The sequence below is a fragment of the Cinclus cinclus genome, chromosome 5, assembly GCF_963662255.1.
Source record: "Cinclus cinclus chromosome 5, bCinCin1.1, whole genome shotgun sequence".
Lineage (NCBI taxonomy): Eukaryota > Metazoa > Chordata > Aves > Passeriformes > Cinclidae > Cinclus > Cinclus cinclus.
This window is the reverse complement of record NC_085050.1, coordinates 17971549-17990104: the sequence shown is the minus strand read 5'-3', so window position 1 is coordinate 17990104 and position 18556 is coordinate 17971549. Positions and strand designations below refer to the sequence as shown.

Here is an 18556-nt window from a genome sequence, read left to right as displayed (position 1 = left end):
CCAGCTAGAAATTACAGTTCTGATCTTTTAGCTTTGTTTTTTAATTGAAGGAAAAATATATGTATTCATTTAAGTAATTGGAATAGTTCCTTAATGCTAAGTTAATGTTTGTATTGCATCTCTGTGCATGGGAAGCCAAAACTCATTTGTGTTTTTAACATTATAGTCCAAGAGTTGTTGTCGGAGGATCATGGATGTAGTCTACCAGCCACACCACAGTCCATTTCAGATCTCAAATCACTGGCCACTGCATTACTGGAAACCATCCATGAAAAAAACATGGTCATACAACACCAAAGACAAACCAACAAGTAGGTGGCATGACTTACAAGAAAAATACTAAGCTATGGGAAAGTTAGTTTGGGAAAATATTCGGGGAAATGGGAAGGAAGATTCATTTTCACAGAAAATTCATCATCATAGTTGTGTGGTGGATTCTTTAGTTTGTAAGATCAGATTTGTGATTTGAGAAAACTAACGTTGTTTTAAATTCTGGGGTTGAGAGAGACCTGTCTGCCTCTGCTAGGCAAGGATTGGTTTGCTGCTCAGGTTATTACAAATTGTAATAACATAAAGCAGACTTCTAGCAGGAAGTCAGTAGGGACAGCTAAAGAAAAGCTTCTGGAAAGAAGGTCCTTGAACTGGAGAGAAGATACGTGCAATTGGTTGTCAATGTAGGAATTCTGTAATAAGCACTGGTGGGGTTAGTAAGTGTTGCTCTTGGAAAAGAGTCTGAAAGGGTTAATATAGCATTTGCCACATGCTCAGAGGCCTGTGTCATACAGATGATAGCTGTTGCTCCTGTAGTTACTTTGCTAAAAGTTGAAGGAGATAAACACAGTTGGATTGCTATTACATGGATTTTTTTTAAAACTCTGAACTGAACTTTAAAGGAGAATTTGTTTACTCTTAGCTGTTCTGCTCATCAGTAGAATTCTTTGTGGCTTACAGAGAAGCCACATTACAGTTCCTATCATGGCAGAAAATAAAAAATTTGGACACATTTTGTGACATTCTGATATTATTGCCCATATACAGTGTATAAAAATCAGAGCTAGGAAGTGTTCCTTGATTTTGTGCTCAGTTTCACCCCCTCCCTTTTTTTATTGGTGGGTTTTTTGTTTTGGTTTGTTGGGGTTTTTTTAACCCTGAGTCACTACTGGTAATGAGAGGTTATTCAGTCTTTTTAAAAGCATATCAGGATCAGATGCTAGCAACAGCCAGACAACTTTCCTGAAAAGAAGTAGTACTGAAGTTAACTGTATTACACTAGAATGGATGATTCACTTTGAAAACTGATAACTTAGATACTAGGCAGATTCCATTGCATAACTCTGAGTGATGTGGCAACAGAATGGAGGAGCAGTTAATAGCTACTTTTAATACTTTTGAGACAGCAAGTGCCTAATCAGCTAAAGGGAGACTAAAGTGGTAAAAATGTATCCCAAATCTAACTAATGGCAGCTCAGTCAGTTCTTGTCCTGTGATGCAAGAGGAGTTGCTGCCCAGAGCAGTGCTAAGGAAGGGCTAACACCTGCTTACTCCCTTCTTACTGCTAATGTAACATCAGAAGGAATCCAGAGAACAATTTTTGTTGTTCCAGGTGTAACCAATCTTTGCCTTTTACATCCTGATCCTGTATTACTACCCAGTGTTTTAGTTTTCATAATTTTTCTTTTTGTGCAAAGTTCTTTCTTATGTATTTCTCTTTGGTGATATGCAGTCTCTTGCATCTCTCAAATATCACTGCAGTGACTGTTTTCTGATACTACTCTTTCTGCTTTCAAGTACTGAGTATGGGTTGTCCTGAGATAACCCACACAAGGAGACACAATTCTTATGTCTGTGTGCCCAACGGTTCACCTACAGCCATCAGAGTAGAGATTGAATATATGCAAAAACTACTATTCTGTGGCCAACAGAAGATCAGGTCTTAGAGAGAAGTGACATATCAGTCCAGGGTCAGGAGTGTTCTCAGAATTGTAGTGTTACATTCAGTTCAGGATGGTTCAGGGGAAAAAAAAAAGAAAGGTAAGCCCTGACTAAGTTGAGTGAAGAGCCTAAAAAATATGTAGTGTTCTCATTCCTTTTGTCACTTCTGGCTTTAGGTGAATTAAAGACGCTGTTAAGGAGCTAGGAGGAATAGGAACCAGTACAAGTGGAAACACCCAAGACATAAAAATTTAATGTGGAAAAGGGAAGTGCAAGTAGGGCATCAAGGGAAAACATCCTTTGTTTGAGATGCAAATAAATGAGGGCATTTATTTGCCATGTAAAAAGTTATAAGACTGATGACTTGTAAAAATGGGAAAGAAACTACCCATGTGTTGGAGAAGGTTAGATGTGAGTGTACAGTCAGTGCACAAGTTAAATGGACAGGTTCATAAACTGGTGCTAGTAGAAGATGCATTCTTTTGCTGAAGACATTTTTCCATTCCAAATAGGAAGTTGAGAAGAATGTGAGGCTAGAGAGAAAATGTAGTGACAAAAAGTTTCATGTAAATCACAAGGTAGCAGTCTTTCCCTGTGCAGAGAGTATGTTTGGAGGACACCTTTACTTTTTCAGATTGTTGTTTGAAGAAAGTGAGATTTATTGGGTAAAGAACATGAGATTTTGGGATGGTTATTTCATTTCGTGGAGGAAATTCTGCATTTGATATTTGATGGGTGAATGACCTAGTGGTGGTTCTCTCACTATCAGTAAATGAGATTTTTCAGACAATATGAACTTACTTTCCCCCATACAGTTAACCTACTCTAAGGTCTAGACCTCTTTGGTAGCTTGCAGATTGAGAGTTGGCTGTATAAGTTTACAATGGCAGAATGGTGGATTTGCTTTCTGAACAACTAAAGCAATAACAAGACAATGAGTATTTTTAGTATGGATTGGAATTTGGATGCTTTGTTGAAATTTACTTTCTGTTTTTACTCTGTTGTTAAAAAAAATCCGTTGCCACTTCTTCTTGGAAAAGACACACTACTATTATTGCCATTCTTCTAAAGATGTGACATGATAAAAGGAGCTGTGGGTGGATGTGCCTAGGAACAAGTAGGCTAAATCTAGTCTTTATGTTTTATCCCCAGTTTTCAGAAAAAAGAAAGTTGTTGGGTTAAAAAACATAGTGTTTTTCCAAGGTGGTTGGTAGCTACCAATGGTAAGTTCAAGTAATGTCCTGTGTTTTTCTTCACCAGCCCTTTAGCTTAATTTGAAGAGGCAGTTATAAGTTAATTCTCTACACAGCAGTGTATTGCAAGATTAAACGGTTACATAAATGGAAAACCAAATGGTTCTAATTCTGCTTAGCAAGTGGATAAACATCCTTTTTTATTCTACCAGCAATAAACCATTTATTAGATGTTCTTTTTAGTGCAGTTTGTTCCTGAAATTGCCAGCACTTGTGCAAGCTAGATCAGCGTAAAAGCTGCTCTGGTGGTTAGATATATTGGACTAATTTTAAGATTTCTAACTTGGGCAAGTCCGGTCATGTCCAAAATTACAAAAAGGATTGTATCAGTCTGTAACTTGAGCACATGTTTCCATGAGATGTGTAGAGCCAGATATGGGACTGTGACAGACCTATTTACAGGCATTTAGGTGGTGGTATCTCTGTGAGGGTGTATGTCTTCTGTAGAGAGATCTAAATTAAAGTGAGATGAAGGGAGCTCAGGTGCTGTAAATTAGCTCAGCTCCCTTCAGATCATGGCCATGTATGTTGAAAAGCATGAGAGAGCCAGAAAGAGGCTTCTGAAGTCAGGTGGGAGCATTGCTGCTGTTGCACAAACAACAGTTTCTGTAAAACCTTATCCTGGAGGGAGGTTTATACTAATTACCCTGTTGCAATAGGCACAGGACCAGAGAACAGTGGAAATAGCTATCATCACCTGTGTCTGTGAAATGATCTTTCTGTTTTAGTTGAAGGATGTGGTTCACTGTGTCTACAGATTAAAAAAGAGATTAGGGAACTGGGTGCTAGCAACTGATGCAGCCCCTTTAGAAATACCCACCCAGGTAGAAATACCTACCCAGGCCACCACAGCTCAGTCTTCTCACAGCATGTATGGAGGTGGCAAATTATCTGGAGGTCTTAGGGGAAAGGAAGAAATGCGATAAACCACGTTGTGTTCACAATAGCTTACACATTTATCTTTCAGAAATTTATTGCTATAAGAACTTACAGCTTTATTTAGGGTTTATTTCTCCCATGCCTGTCTTGGGATAATAGGGTTTTTTAAGCAAACTAGAATGATTCTCATCACTGAATATATTTTGCTCTCTTCCTGAATGAAAGGAGTGGGGTTAAATATCGTCTTCTGCTGTTGCCAAGCGTTGTTCTGAGACACAAAATGATCCTTCTATATAAGAACCTGCAGTAAAGGTTAAAAAAATAACTCGGTCCCTCTTCTGAGGATTCACTAGGTATTATCAGGATATATTCTCTCCAAAACCATTAGAAATAGTGTGGTACAGCTGATAAATAAATTATAAAATTTAAGAGAAGCAAGAGAAAAGTGACTTTGCTGTTGTTACCTGAATAACTGGAGCAGTAGCAATAACTTATTACAGATGGTTGAGTTTCCTTCTGTGTTATGGCTAGCTGGCAGGGAGGGCAGCATCTGTTTTCTGCCTGGAACTAGTGGTGAACTGATGAAAATAGTAAGGATTAGAAGTGCTAAACTTCTGACTCCTTTGTGGTGACAATCTTTAGCCAAATCAACATTGTTTTGTCAGCTCCCTGCCAGAAGTACCATGATGTGGAAGTGATGTGTCTTGCATCATGTCTCTCTGTTCCCCTCTAAGCCTGGCAAATTCCAAGTTCTTTAGTTGACCCTTAAGCAGGAATGTGGGAGTGGACTCCCAGTGTGCAAGGTGGAGTCTCCTGAAAACTGCTCCTTGCCTTTTGCTGTCAGCTGTTGTGTTGTACTGCAGAGCCTCATTGCTATATGTCAGGTTATGAAAATAGTGTTATTAAGGCTGAGTTTCTCATACCAGGTGGAAGCATTCTGAAAGTGAAATCTAGACTTAAATAGTTTTGCGTTTAATTGGAGGAGAGAATAATAGATCCATCATAACCTTTTTAACCCATGGAAATACTGAGTTTCAGTGGGGAAATAGAACTGATTTGTGTTTTCTTCTCTGTTTTTGAATGTGATGGACTGTTCTTTTTAGTTGATACACCCCTGTACCTCTCAGTGCTTTCTTTGATATTTATTACAAGCTTCCTCTTTCTGTTTTACATTCGTTCTCCCGTCTTGATATTTTTGTAATCTTTAAAATACATATAGGATTTTATGGTGTCATTGCAAAGCACTCACAGTAGAGCTTTCCAAAATGCTTAGTCCTTGTTAATCAATTTTTCTAGCCCCTTTGATACCTTTTGGGTGTGCTATTCTTCACATCCTTCCAGAATCAGCCATCTTGTCAGTAATGACATTCCCAGTGTGCTTAAATGTCTGTACATAAAGCCCTCGCTGAGGAGCTCTCAGTGCTGTATTACACAGCTCTGGTATACACAGGAAGATACTATTGCCTTGCTGGGCTGGGATATGCTGCTTCTCAGCATTCAGTTCAAATTTAACTGACTTATCCTGTTGCTGTAATTTGATGAGTAGAACTTGCTGTCCATAATCTCTGCTGTCATGTTTAGAATTTCTGCCTTGTCTAGGTTTCTCAGTCTGGTGAGTATTGTTTGGGATTTATTTAAAGATTTTGACTCTAGCAGACTTGCTGTGCCTGTGAAACACTTGCAAAAATTCATTGGAGAAGCGAGTCTTCTTTGCCAGATAGAAATCTCTCATTTGATCTGGGGAGAGAATTAAGACTAAGAGTTAAATCCTGCAGGAGAGCTAGCTGCAAATAGTATTTGTGTATGAAGTCAGATACAAAAGAAGACATGACCCGAGAAATTCAGTGAATACTGAGTGGGTGATAACGGCATTAAAGAGCTTGAAGCTTTTTAGTAAAGCAGAAAGCAGTTCAGTCTTAAAAAAAAAAGGTGTTATAGAAAAAGTATTCCTTACCTTTTAAGCAATCTTAGTGATAGAGAAAACTCCCTGAATAAAGGACTGGCAAAAGTTTTTGTCTTGAAACTTCAAAGTCAATCTAGATGCTGTTTTGACTTTTCCATATTTTGTCTGTGTGACTTTTACCTTCTGGTTTTAGCTATAAAGAAAATAAAGTGATATTTGCAGGCAAGAAGATAGAAATTCTGTGAGTTGCTTTTCTTTTTCTCTGATGCAAAGATTGAATATCCAGTACATCTCAGACCTTTTGGTTTATTAAAAGATTATAGATTATATAGATTTCTATATTTCTATATCTATATTTATAAATATTTCTATTTCTGTACTTTTAAATACTTATATTTCTATAATTGTAGATAATAGAAAGGTATAGATAATACAAATATATTTAATTTTTGGGAGAGGTTGTCCATGGCTGCTGGTGAACCCTGTATACAGGTTTACTGCACTAGTTAAGTAGCAATTTAAAAATTCAACTGTAGTTATATTAGTAATTGGCCTTTGGTTATCTTGGTATAACAAGTGTTGTTTTTTCTAAGAATTCTAGGTAATCGAGTGGCAGAACTAGAAAAGAAATTAAGAACTTTGGAAATCGCTGGCTTGTGGAGTCTTCCAGGTTAGTAAAATTTCAAGCGAATAGCTTGCATTGTTTCACTTTTAAGGGTATGTTTGCATTTACGAGAAGTTTGGCTGTAATTTTTTTTTAATAACAGTTATTTTGTGAATGTTCTATTCAGCATATTTGCAAAACTAGAAATGTTTAATAAATATTAAGTGGAAAGCAAAAATCACTAGACTTTGTCAACTTTTAAGTCAAATATGTATTGAAAATAACATGAAAAGTGCTAAAAAAAGGTTAAAATATTGAAGTAATCAAAATCTTTCCATAGACAACAGGCAAAAAAAAAAAAAGTGAACTATTTTATTTAAACATTGCATAAAATGATACACAGGTCATTATGTTTTTCAACCAATTTTATTTATTACTTTTATACTTCTTGTAACCACGGATTTTGTTTTTTACTGTTTTTAAATGCTTTTCTGTAGAATCATAAACTTCTATAAATTGGAAATGTAAATAGTCCTAAATTTTCTAGTCCATGTCTCCAGAACAGGCTTATTCCCTATAGTGCCTTAAGTATTGTATTTGATTTTCAATTGCTGAAGTAATGGGAGATTAATCTGCTTCCTAATAGACATTGTTGTTTGGAAAATGTGCAATATTTAAATTACCTTTACTATTTTGCTTCTTTTCTTCCCATTGCACCTAATTGTGTCTTCTGTAACCACTGTAAATTATGCTGCTTTGTTGGTGGTGTTTGCATCATTACGCTTTGTTGTTTACAGATTCCTATCAGTGCTGGTAAGAGTGGGAAAGGGTGGTTTAGGCTTCTGTTTTTTGGCTCTGCTTTTTCCACCTAACCTGTACATCTAGAAGAAAACATTTGACAGAGCTGAAGAGCCCTTATAACAAACCTATGGTGCTCAGCTGTTTGGGCTGATGTGGTGTGCTGCCACTTCAGCTTGGGCTTTCTCAGTCCTGCTTGACTCTTTCCAGAACTAGAGGTCCAAATCTGTTTCCGTGGATTTTTCCACAGTTAGTCACCTAACACGTGTAGTGTACTTAGTGCATTTGTGCCTCCCCACATTCTCCAAGAGATGAAGGTGAAATGTTTGTCTAAGACCTTGCTAATGCAGTTTAGTGCATTTCTATGCACACGTCTCTCAAACTCACTGGTTCAAGGTACTGTAGGGGTTTATTTTGTTTTTCAAAACTAGTGTTCCATAATTTTTTTACACTAATAAATGCAGCAGTTCTCATGTTTGCAAAATGTATTTTGAAAAATGGAAGTGGGAACTTTTTACACTGTATTGATCCATGTAGATAAAGCATCAAATTAATGTTTGTACAATAACAACTGTCTCTTTCCTTCCTTTCTTTTGCTGCCTGAAGGCCTGAGCTACAATGTCTCAGTGGGATTTGGGAGTAGGTTCTGCTTAACATATTTTTTTAGTAACTGATCCTAGCAGTACATTAAATATTGTCATTGCATGTATATAAATGGAAATGTTACTTGAACATTTTTATATCCAGCAGATTAGGATGTTCAGTCAAATGAGTTAAATGACCACAGGAGAAATAGAGGCTGTTCTACATGAAAATTCATTTGGCTAAAGGAAAATACTAAGATGGGATGGTCTTAAATATTTTTAAAGGAATTTTGCACTGGATTGTGAGTTTTGTTGGGCACTGCGGTTCTGTTGATTTTTTTGCTTGCCTTTTAAATGAGGAGTGCACTTTTGTTTCCAAGTGCACTCTAATCCTGAGGTGGTCAAAAAGAGCTTTGCAACACCTGGTGGGTCACCAGTTTTCAGGGCGTGTAAAGCTTATGCTCCATAAAACAGCAGTGTGTAACAATTAGTATGGGAATACCACAATGGATTCTGCAGCTGAGTGTTGGCTTGGGTGAGGAGCAGAACATGGAGAGTATCTCATCTAGTCAGTCTTAAATCCAGAGTGAAAATTTTTTATTTGGTTGTGAGTGGAAATTTTTGTCATTGGAAAAAAAAATGCAGATAAAAGCTGATGTTCATTCTAGCACTGAAAGAAATGCACATTACAAATTGCAGAATTTTAATCTGAAGTTAATGTTCCTAGTTAGTCAACATTTATATAACATTTATAACATACACTGTCACCATGATAATAGCATCTTCCAAGTGCTGTTAATATACTTTATCATAGTGAAGAGAGATCTTGAATGCCTCTGGTTTTCATACATAGGTGTATGTCATGGGTGACATATTTGTCATCTGCTTTTTGAGAAAGTCATGAATGGACCATGGGGAAGCTAATCAACAGGAAGTGCTTATTTACTTTTTGAGAAGGTAAAATTTCATTCTCTGTGGAAGTTCTGCCTACCAGACTTTATATTGCCCTGCTTAGAAAATGGGCTTTAGTTAAATGAATCTCTTGTGAGGTTTGTTTTTATTGCTGAAAAGAAAGTAAGTTTGGGCATAGATTTGGCTTTGATTTTGTTTTTATGATCCTACTTCCCTTGAGAAGGAAGCAGACAATGTGATGTTCACAGAAGCATTTAACTCTTCACTTTTTCTTGGCTACATTGTGGTTGAAATATGCACACAAATAAGTTAAATGTATTCAATAACATTACATAATAAACACCATCTTATTCTTTTTGCAATCTGTTGTCACTAGGCATTCAGATAGGTAATTCTGTATTTTTTTTAAATCTATCATTTCCTGAAAATTCCAGATTTCCACTGTAAAAAAAAGTCTAAGAAAGAGCCAGCTATGACTCAGCCTTTTTCTGTGTGGGATGATAAGAGAGTTTTGTTGCTGCCTCTTGCCCTGCAGTAATCAGTACAGAGCAGAGGCAGGGTAGAATTAAAAGGCTCTGCAGCTGCTGTGGCTGTAGCTAGTTATAGTGGCAGAGGGTGCAGCAGAGGTTATAAGAAAATACCCAACCCTGGGGAAAAAAATGAAAAATTTACTACTACTGAAAACTTATCTGTGTTTTCAGATCTGTATACTTTTTACTATAGTCCTTGAAAAATTCATTAGAGGAACATGAAGCTATATAAGTTACGAAATTGAGCTTACACAGCAGCTAGTTGAAATTCTTTGTGTGTAATCCAACTTCAGATCATGATTCACAGAATGTAGTGCAGCAGTACCCCTATGTGCCTCCTTCATGAATGGATGTGGATCGTTGTTAATAAATAAATATTCATCAGACTCTTTGGGACACATCTATTGTTAAAATGTGTGGATACTGAGCTTAGCTTTATTTTCTGAAACCAGGCTGGTTTTCAGAGAAAAATGTGAAAGTGAATGTGTTTACTGTGTAAATGCTGGCTGGAAGTCAAGGAGTATCTTTTGTGAAGCTTGTCTTGCTATCTTCAGAGACTTCAGCTCAGGATTTACTATTTTTATGAAATAAACTAAAAAGCCTCTGCTTTCTACTTTTGTATTAAAACCTCTATGAATTTTTTATTCATCATCTTTTTACTTCATTGGATTCTTTTGTATCTTTTGGGATATGTGGCTGCTTCTGACTCTGTGTGAATATCTGCTGGGTATTTTCATACCACAAGTCCCCTATATGATTTGGTTCTTCCAACAGAAAATTCCTTCACTGTTACAGGAAAGTACATTTATTTAGGAGCTTTTGCATTTTGAAATATTGCTTGGATTTGTTTTGCCTTTTTTAATGTTTTTAACTAATTTTATCTTACAGTGGGAGGGTTGTCCTCTTCGTTGTTAGTTAATGCTGTTTTTTATTACTCTGGTGGAGGCAGAACTCTGATGCATATTTGACAGGGGGATCAAATTTCGACAAGCTCCATGCTTCAAAAGCATTAATTGCATTCATATTGCTGCAGTGTATTGCCTGACATGGCAAGGGTATGAAAAGATCACTACTACCTTTAGGATCAAGGTATTTGCAGTGCCCTTAAAAGGAATTAGGGATTGGAGTGGTCCAGTTAGACTCCATGGGAGCAGCTTGACTTTCATTATTCCTTAGCACGCACCAGAACTTTCTTAGAGATGGATTTATTCCAGGTATCTCTTGACCTGGTGTTCTCTTGAAAGTCTTTGTCTTGGATGGGTGATTAGATTTAGGATGTTGCCTTAAGGTGAAACATACAAACAGATTTAGAGGGGCAAAGTGGTTGTTACATAAATGTCGGTTCTCATGGAGATAGATAGAGCAGTATCTTGCTGCCTCCCCAGCCATTACTTATCAGTTGGCACTTGTTCTGGAGGCCACACAAACACCACACTTAGCTGATCTTGCACATTTCCTGCCATTTCCCCTCCAGGTTTAAGGTAGTGTCAGTCACTATAAACATGAGCATCCTGAATAGTGGAGCACTTCCTAAAGGATCTGCAGGTGTTGCTTTCTGCATTGCTAAAGTATGTAAAGACTAAGAATCTACAGCAGTCCTCAGATGAAGGTTTCTTGCACTATTTTTTTTTGCAAAAGAACTAGAAAATTGCCTTTTCCATTTGGTTTAAAAGGAAAATGCTCAGAAATGTTTTGGGAATTTTAAGTTTAAAATCCCTTCTGTTCCCCAGAAATGTGTACTTGTTTGCTCCCTCAGTTCTTAATCTGCAGAGGTTTTAGGGTTTTTTAAAGGAAGCATTGCAGGATAACATGTAAATCTGAAGCGTAAAGCTACATAATAATGAACCTGCTTGTATCACATGAGACAGAATAATAGTAAAGAGTGTTGAACACTTGCTGGTAATAGCATGCAAGTGATCCATTACTTTGGTATGATCTGATAATTACTATTTTTAATTGAATTCTAATTGCTAATTCAATTTTCTGCATACAGCACCTGGTCTTTCAAAATCTAGCCTTGACTGGGTACTGCAGATAAAAACATAGAGCTTTTCTGCCTTTGCCTTACATATTGTGGCTCCAGTACAGGGTATTTTGTTCCATACTGTGAAAGGATCATTTGAGATGCTTTTCCTGTTCTGTACTTTTCAGTAACACTGTTAAAAAATTGTAGGGTATGATGCAGTGGTTATAATTGGTGAACCAGCAGTTCTAACACTGTGATTGTTCCAGGTGGGAAGGATACAATAACATTCAGCGACCCAACCCTGCCTGTGATACAGCGGGCCAGGTCACCCTTGTTAGCGTTTGCTGATAAGCCACAGAGAACTGAAGTACAAGGTGAGCACCTGAAATGTAAGAACATGATGAGAGCTGAGCACTCATTTCTTTCCAAATAAAACGTAATAAATTTTCACACTGGGATAGCAGAAGGCAAAGTTTCAGTGATCACAGAGATTGAATGCATCATCCACAAGTAAAACAGATAGATGGTCCCAGTACAAATAGCCAAGAAACGACTGAAAAGTTACTGTTGAATGGATTGCATAAGGTTAGGGATCAGGTCTTACACCTCAGAGAATTTTCCTGCCAGATAACGTGACACTGTGTGAAGTTATTCGTGCCATCTGTATGAGAGTTAACTGTTTCCTGCACTTTTTCCCCTCAGTTAAAATGCACAGTAGGAAGCAGTCTGTGGAACTGGTTTAGCACTTTCCTGCATTATAGGTGATGTCTAGATGAATGGCTTCCTGATTGCACATGGTAAATTGAAATACTAACTCATTTTCCCAGAGAAATTTACTGCTTTTTTCATAGTCTTACATGTGTTTTGTTAAAAATCTTTCTCCAGTACCAAGCTTTAACATCTCTTCAAAGTCAAGCTTAATTTTATTTGACAGTTGCTGCTAACCTTGATTTGTTTTTCCATACTTTTTCATAATGGATGGGAGATGGATTATTATATTTGCTTATTGGCATTTGGATAAAGTTTTTAATGGGCATAACATTATGATATGCCCAGATCTTTCTTAGCTAACCATGAAGCATCATAAACAATTTATTTGTTAGTCCTGAAACAAAATAGATTGTGGCTTAATTTTGACTTTATAGTCCATGTCATTATCTGATAAAATGTGACAGCGAGGCTGATCATTTTTTATAATCTTGATCAGCTGATATTTTTGCTAAAAGTAAGAAGTGAAACTGTAATGAACAGTTCTCTGGTGAGTAATAATAACTCATAAATATTCATTATTTTACCTACTTAATTGTTGATTTTTAATTAAGTTTGGAGTTACTGAAAGTATTTGCTTTGTGGCATTATGCTCTTTTCTTTCCATATTTGTCCTAGGTGAAGCTGGTATTACAGTTGTGATTACAGGCTGATCAGACAGGCAGTCTGATCTGCCTGTCACATCTCATCAGACCCTCTTGCTGTTGCTTTGTAACACTGCCAAACTTTGCTCTGGGCTGAAGCTTTCCATGCTGTGTTTTCTACGTCAGCTGTTTATTTTTTTTAAGATAGCCAAGTAGCTTCTTTTTTGTGTTAAATACTGATGACCACATGGGTTTTTGGCAGGCTTTTTTGTCTTTTGTATGTTTGAATTTGAGTTTTGGTTTGTTTTTGTTTTTTTTGTTTTTTTTTCAAGTATGCAAGCATTTACTGTATCTAGAATTATAGGAATTTGAAATCTATCCAGCCTGAGGAAGTAGTCTGGAGTTTCCACCTCATTCTATGTGATTCACTTAAAAATCTCATCTGTGAAAAACAAACAAATTATTCTATTAAGCTTACTTTGTGCCACCAGTGCTGGTAAAACTCTGTATGGCCCATTCCTTTGAGATAAAGTAAGCTTAGAGGGGAAAAAAGCCTGGAACAGGGTGGGAGGAAAGGCCAAGATCAGGACTCTCAAGTGGTGGGAAGACTAGAGTAGATGGGGTTTGACAGAGTTGATGGAAGTCTGAGTGAAGGGGGACCTGCATGTGGCTGAGCAGAGGTCAGAGCACAGAGGTGAGGAATCAGAACACTGGCAAGTGAAAGGAAGATGTGACTAAAAAATACTGAAAGGTGGATGAGAAATGGGCAAAGTGAGTGTAGGGACTGTATAAACAAAGGGATACGGAGCAGGAGCAGAAGGATAGGCAGGGGAAGAGAAGAGCAGAAGAAAACAGCCCTGGATAGGAAAGGACAGACAAGGATTAGACCTGTGGCAGTCACAGGAAGAATCAACTCCCAGTAGGTGATCTCCTTTTCTGTTCTCTGTCCCATGACCATAATGAGAACCAAGGTTAATGACAGAAATTCTGTCATTGAACTGAAGCAGGTTAAGAAATTGAGTTAAAACAGGTTAAAAACTGTTCTGCCTGCACAAATAGCTTGGGTTTTCCCTTGCCTATATCCCAATATATCTGAAAACTTGCAGTGAGAACTGAGACAAAAGTTACCTCTGTGATAATTAAACTGGGCCAACCTTTTGGTGACACAGATGAGCACATATCTACAACCAGCTGTGCAGGGGACACCATAGTTTCTGGCAGTAGGTGGCACAACAATAACCTGTTCTGCTGCTCCAGCTGCTTTTTCTGAAGGATGTTTGGGGCTGCCATTTTCCCTTCAAAGCCTGAAAAGGAAGCAGCGTGTTTTCAGCTGTGGGGCATATCCCTGTGCTTGGAGTCACACAACTCCTCTGCAGTCAGCATCAGTATGGGAATGATGCATGGGTACCTTTTGTATTACACTGCACAGAGAATGACTGCTGTTGAGGTTTAGGAACTTGGTGCATATTGCAGTTTTTCATCTATACTATGTACCTCCAAAATCTGGGGGACCTTGGCAAGTGGGAAGAACACAGGAGTGTGCTCATTTACCATCATTCACCAAACAAGTATGCTCTTAGTTAAGGTACTACTGAAATAAAAACAAGACCATTCTTATTTTCCTATCTGTTGAATGATCAGTCGAGTGAAAGCAGCTGATAACCAGGAGAGCAATGAAATTGTTACTTACTGTTATATATTAGACCTCATGTCGCATTGGTCAGCTATGGTCTTTTAAAGAGTAGCATGGATATTTGGGGCCTGTTTCACCCAAGAAATCTTAGCTTTTGAACAAACATTTATTCTTCATCAGAACTTTTTGTAATGCATCAAGTGTTGCTCTAGCTAGATCTGTAGCTAATCAGAGGGCTTTTGCAGGCTTTTTTTATCAAGTCTATCTACTTACCCTGGTCTCATCAAAGCCTCCTTTAATCTGCACTTGTTATCATTGTTTCAGTTAAGCTGGATGGTGGATGTCTGTAGGATCTCTGCGGTTCCTGTGTGAACATGCATAATGACAGAGTGAATTTAAAGACATATGAATTAAAGCCTGTCTTGTGCCACAGAATCTCACTTTATCCAATGCACAGGATGGGTAGTGTCATGGGATGTGTTGTGCTTAAGCATCACAGCTGCTAATGAGAAGCTACTTGGGGTTTTTCCGCTCTGTTGTTGAATGCCTTGTCCCTGCTGTACTGCCTGGGTGCTATTTCAGGCATTCCCTGAAGAAAACAGTGCTGTTCTTCTATGAACTTTTCTCTGGTGATTTAGTGCTTTGAGACACTTTATCTTCTGAAGATTGCAGCAGGATGATAGGTTGGTGTTATTCTACTGTAAGAGGGAGGAAACTGAAGCATGAAAAGAGGAAGGTAGAATCCTGCTAATTTCGAGTGCTAGTTTGAGGTACATACATTTTGGCTCATTTGGAGCACTTTGATATACAGCACAAGCAGAGCAGTAGTGCATATCAAGCTCCTAGTTTTCCAGCTGACTTCTCAGATAATGAGGCTTAGATCCAGTGGGTGATCACCTTTTGAAAGTTAATTTATCCCTGCCTTTTCCACAGACTTAAATTCCAGCTCTTCATAGTTGCATTCCTAGCTTTGTTGATGGCCGTAAGAGTGTCTGCTCCCTTTGTGCCAACCCTGGTCTCATTCACTCAGCAGCTCTCAAATTCCAAATGAGGCAGGTATGATAGAGACTGTAGGCTGGTCCTCTGCAGCCAGGCAGTCCCATCCTTGTGTGAGGCAGGACTCCTGTAAGAGAAATTGAGTAAACTCTTACATATTAAAAGGTAATGCATCTGCACAACAAGAGTAATTTTAAGCTCTTCAAGGCAGACTTATTTTTGGCATTTCCTAATTTTTCTTACTTTACTTTGCAAGCTTATTTTCAATGAGGCTTCCTGTCCTTTAATAAACACATTAAAGGACACTTTCACAAGGGTGTTTGTTTGCACATTGATTTTATCTCTATTTTGACACTTTCTTCAGTGTTTGCCTTTTAGTATAATGTTATACTTAAAATTCTTGTACTGCTGCTTTGTTTCATGCTGTTACCCTAATCAAAATAATCTTTTATGATTGAAGAAATGTTGCAGGACCAATAACAAAACTTCATTATTGGATGAAAGCCTGTGAAAAGCTCCAAATAAATGGAGCTCGTGTTAAACCCTGAAATTGGTAGTGATGGGGGGGATTAATGGTAAGCTGTGCCAAAAATTTCCATAGCTAAGTGACTTGCTTGGAGTTGATATTCCTCTGGAAAAGTTTTCCTGACCTTTCCTGACCTTCAACAGTATGGTACTGTCTGATTCTTAGAATTGTTGGTATTAGAGAAAGATGGAATCCAAAACAGGGCCAAATCCAGCAAGAAACTTAGTGTTGATTGTTTATTATTTAAGAAATAGACCTGGGAGGGATAGGGAAGCACTCTTAAAAATTCCTTACTGAGGTAAACATTTCTGTGGTCCAGCACTGATAGTAATATTCTTCAGATCAGGTATATAACAAATGTCTCCAACTGACTTGAGTATCTTGCTGTTCCATTTCTCTTTCAGCAGAACAGAAGGGAGAACGAGATGAAACTTATGCTGTTGCAAGTGAGTCCCTGGCTCCAGAGGGAACAAATGTAAATAACAGAATCCAAAATAAACATTTTTACCCTTCATTACCCCAGCTACCTTCTGAGGAAGAAGACATAAACAAGCTTGGAAGTCAGATAATTAAACTGACAGTTGCAGAACTGGAAGGGAAAAGAGGAGGCGCTCCTGTGGGGGAGCAAAATGTGGGAGTTGGAGCAGAGCTTAATGATTCATCAGAGATAGAGTTCCCACTTTCCAGCCCTGATCCATCTGACCCCACAGATCCCTCAAACTCTGAGAATGAAAGAACAGGTGAAACTGAGGTCCTGAAAGACAATGACAAAACCTTAGAGAGAGATTGTGACATTCCAAATGAAAGAGGGGATCAAAATAGCAGCACCATGGATGTGGTGCATATTGAAGATGCTGGAAGGCATGGAGGGCTCAGTGTTAAAACTGCAGACACAAATAACAGCTTTGAGGAGCTCTCTGGATCTGAAAACAAGAAACCATCTGATCCTGCTGAAAACCGTGAATATTTGGATAACAGTTTGGCTTGAGGTATGAAATCCAGGCCCTCAAGCTTCTCAGTGTAATCCTTGTGCAGTGTCTGTGCTGTTGCAGATATGATCAGTAAAATATTGTGCTGTAGGATTGATTATTTTATACTGAACTATTAATAATTATTTTAAAAATATGTTTTCTGTTAGTTCTGGCTGTAGTGTACCAACATTGTAAATTATCTACGGGAAAGAATTAGTGATGAAGTTTAGTCGTGTTGATTTTTTGTAATGATTTGAAGTTCCTGTATAGATTGATGTAATTTACATTAGTGTAGTAAAAAGGCCAGTGGTACTGATTTATCTTGTTATCACTAGGCTCCTGAAACATGTATGGTCCTAGTGCTGGACTGTATTTTAATGCTGTCTCTCAAGGATGAAAAATTTGGAGTGATAAATTGAGAAACGTCTTAAAGCTGTGAGCTTTTGCTTCTTTCTCAGGCTGTGTTCTGTTTCTCTTTACATATAGTGGCTGTCAGTACATCCTTAGAATAAGATCACCATTCCTTTACAGGAAGTTTCTGAAAACCATCCTTGCATGTATATAGTTCTCTCATTACCTTTATACCTTTGTCTTTTGTCAACTGTACATTTTTTTTTCCTTTTCTCCCCCAGCTCATCTCATGAAAATGAAGCAAGTTATTTCACCAGATACTGAGAGCCCAGTTTAATCAAGCTCTGAAAGAAATATCATCAGAGAAGCCAGAAGTCTTAATGTGAGAAACAGCAATGCTGTTCTAATGCAAAGGAAACAGCATGAGGAGATCCAGCGATGTCCTGTCCAGCTACTTGGCTGTCAGTTTCTAGAACTGCATTCCTCTACTTACAGGAGCTGGAACAGGCCTTTGGGCTTAGTTAATGGGTAATAGGTTTCAGCCTACTCCATCTGTGCTCTCCTTTCTAAAGGAATTTTGTGTCTTCTAAATTCTCTCATTACTTGGAATTAAGGATAACTCCTCCTTTCCTCCTCATTTCACCAGTTTGTGGTATGATATAAGGATTATTTGCATTGCTGTCACTTTTTTAAACTTCTTCTCTTGAAGTGGTTTAGTCATAGAAAAACATTCCTATAATAACTGGGGGAAAAAGGGGCTGCTGTGTCATTCCCTAGCTTGGTCCTGATGCTGGAGCTGTGCCACTGCTTCTAGGAAGGCAGCAATGAGGGAATACTTAACGTTGAAGTTAGCAGCTGCAGGGGAAGGGGAGTCAGGTCTTTCCTCTCCTGTTTGTAGCATATGGAATAGTCTCTGCAGCTGTGGAGCTTCTATGGGCCAGCAGCCGTCAAGGCAATTTTTCTGCTAGCTTGGGACCTAATTGTCTGTAAATGTTCATTTCTCACTCCTAGAACTTGAAACCAATCAGAGAAAATTAAAGCAAATTTAATAAAATACTACTAATAAAAAGGAAAATCCCTCCCAAATTGAGTACTTCTTTGACAAATAACTGCCAGCTGCAAGTTTTTACAGCCCACTTGTCAGCTACTGAATAAAGAGTTTATATTGGCAGTACTGACAAACTCTTCTGTAAGATGAGCTAGCAGGTGCTGCCATAATCAAGGTGTCAGAGCCCATGAACAGCTTGTATTCAGCAGAAGAAAGGCTGTATGTAAATTATTAGATATAAATATAAGGAGTGATAGTCAGAAGGTGAAAAATGTGGCTTGTCTCTGTTCTCATGTGTTTTCCCTAGCAGGTGCATTT

The 18556-nt window shown here is 38.0% G+C and overlaps 1 protein-coding gene across 1 annotated transcript in view; it reads left to right on the top strand.

Moving 5' to 3' along the window:
* Positions 1-16856, top strand: part of CCDC149 (coiled-coil domain containing 149) — a 46911-nt gene extending 30055 nt beyond the window's left edge. The window contains exons 9-13 of the mRNA XM_062493429.1: positions 167-311; positions 6561-6637; positions 7976-8008; positions 11628-11735; positions 16273-16856. Of these exons, the coding sequence (XP_062349413.1) occupies positions 167-311; positions 6561-6637; positions 7976-8008; positions 11628-11735; positions 16273-16856 (947 nt within the window). The remainder of the gene's footprint in view (positions 1-166; positions 312-6560; positions 6638-7975; positions 8009-11627; positions 11736-16272) is intronic.
* Positions 16857-18556: the final 1700 nt, after the last annotated feature.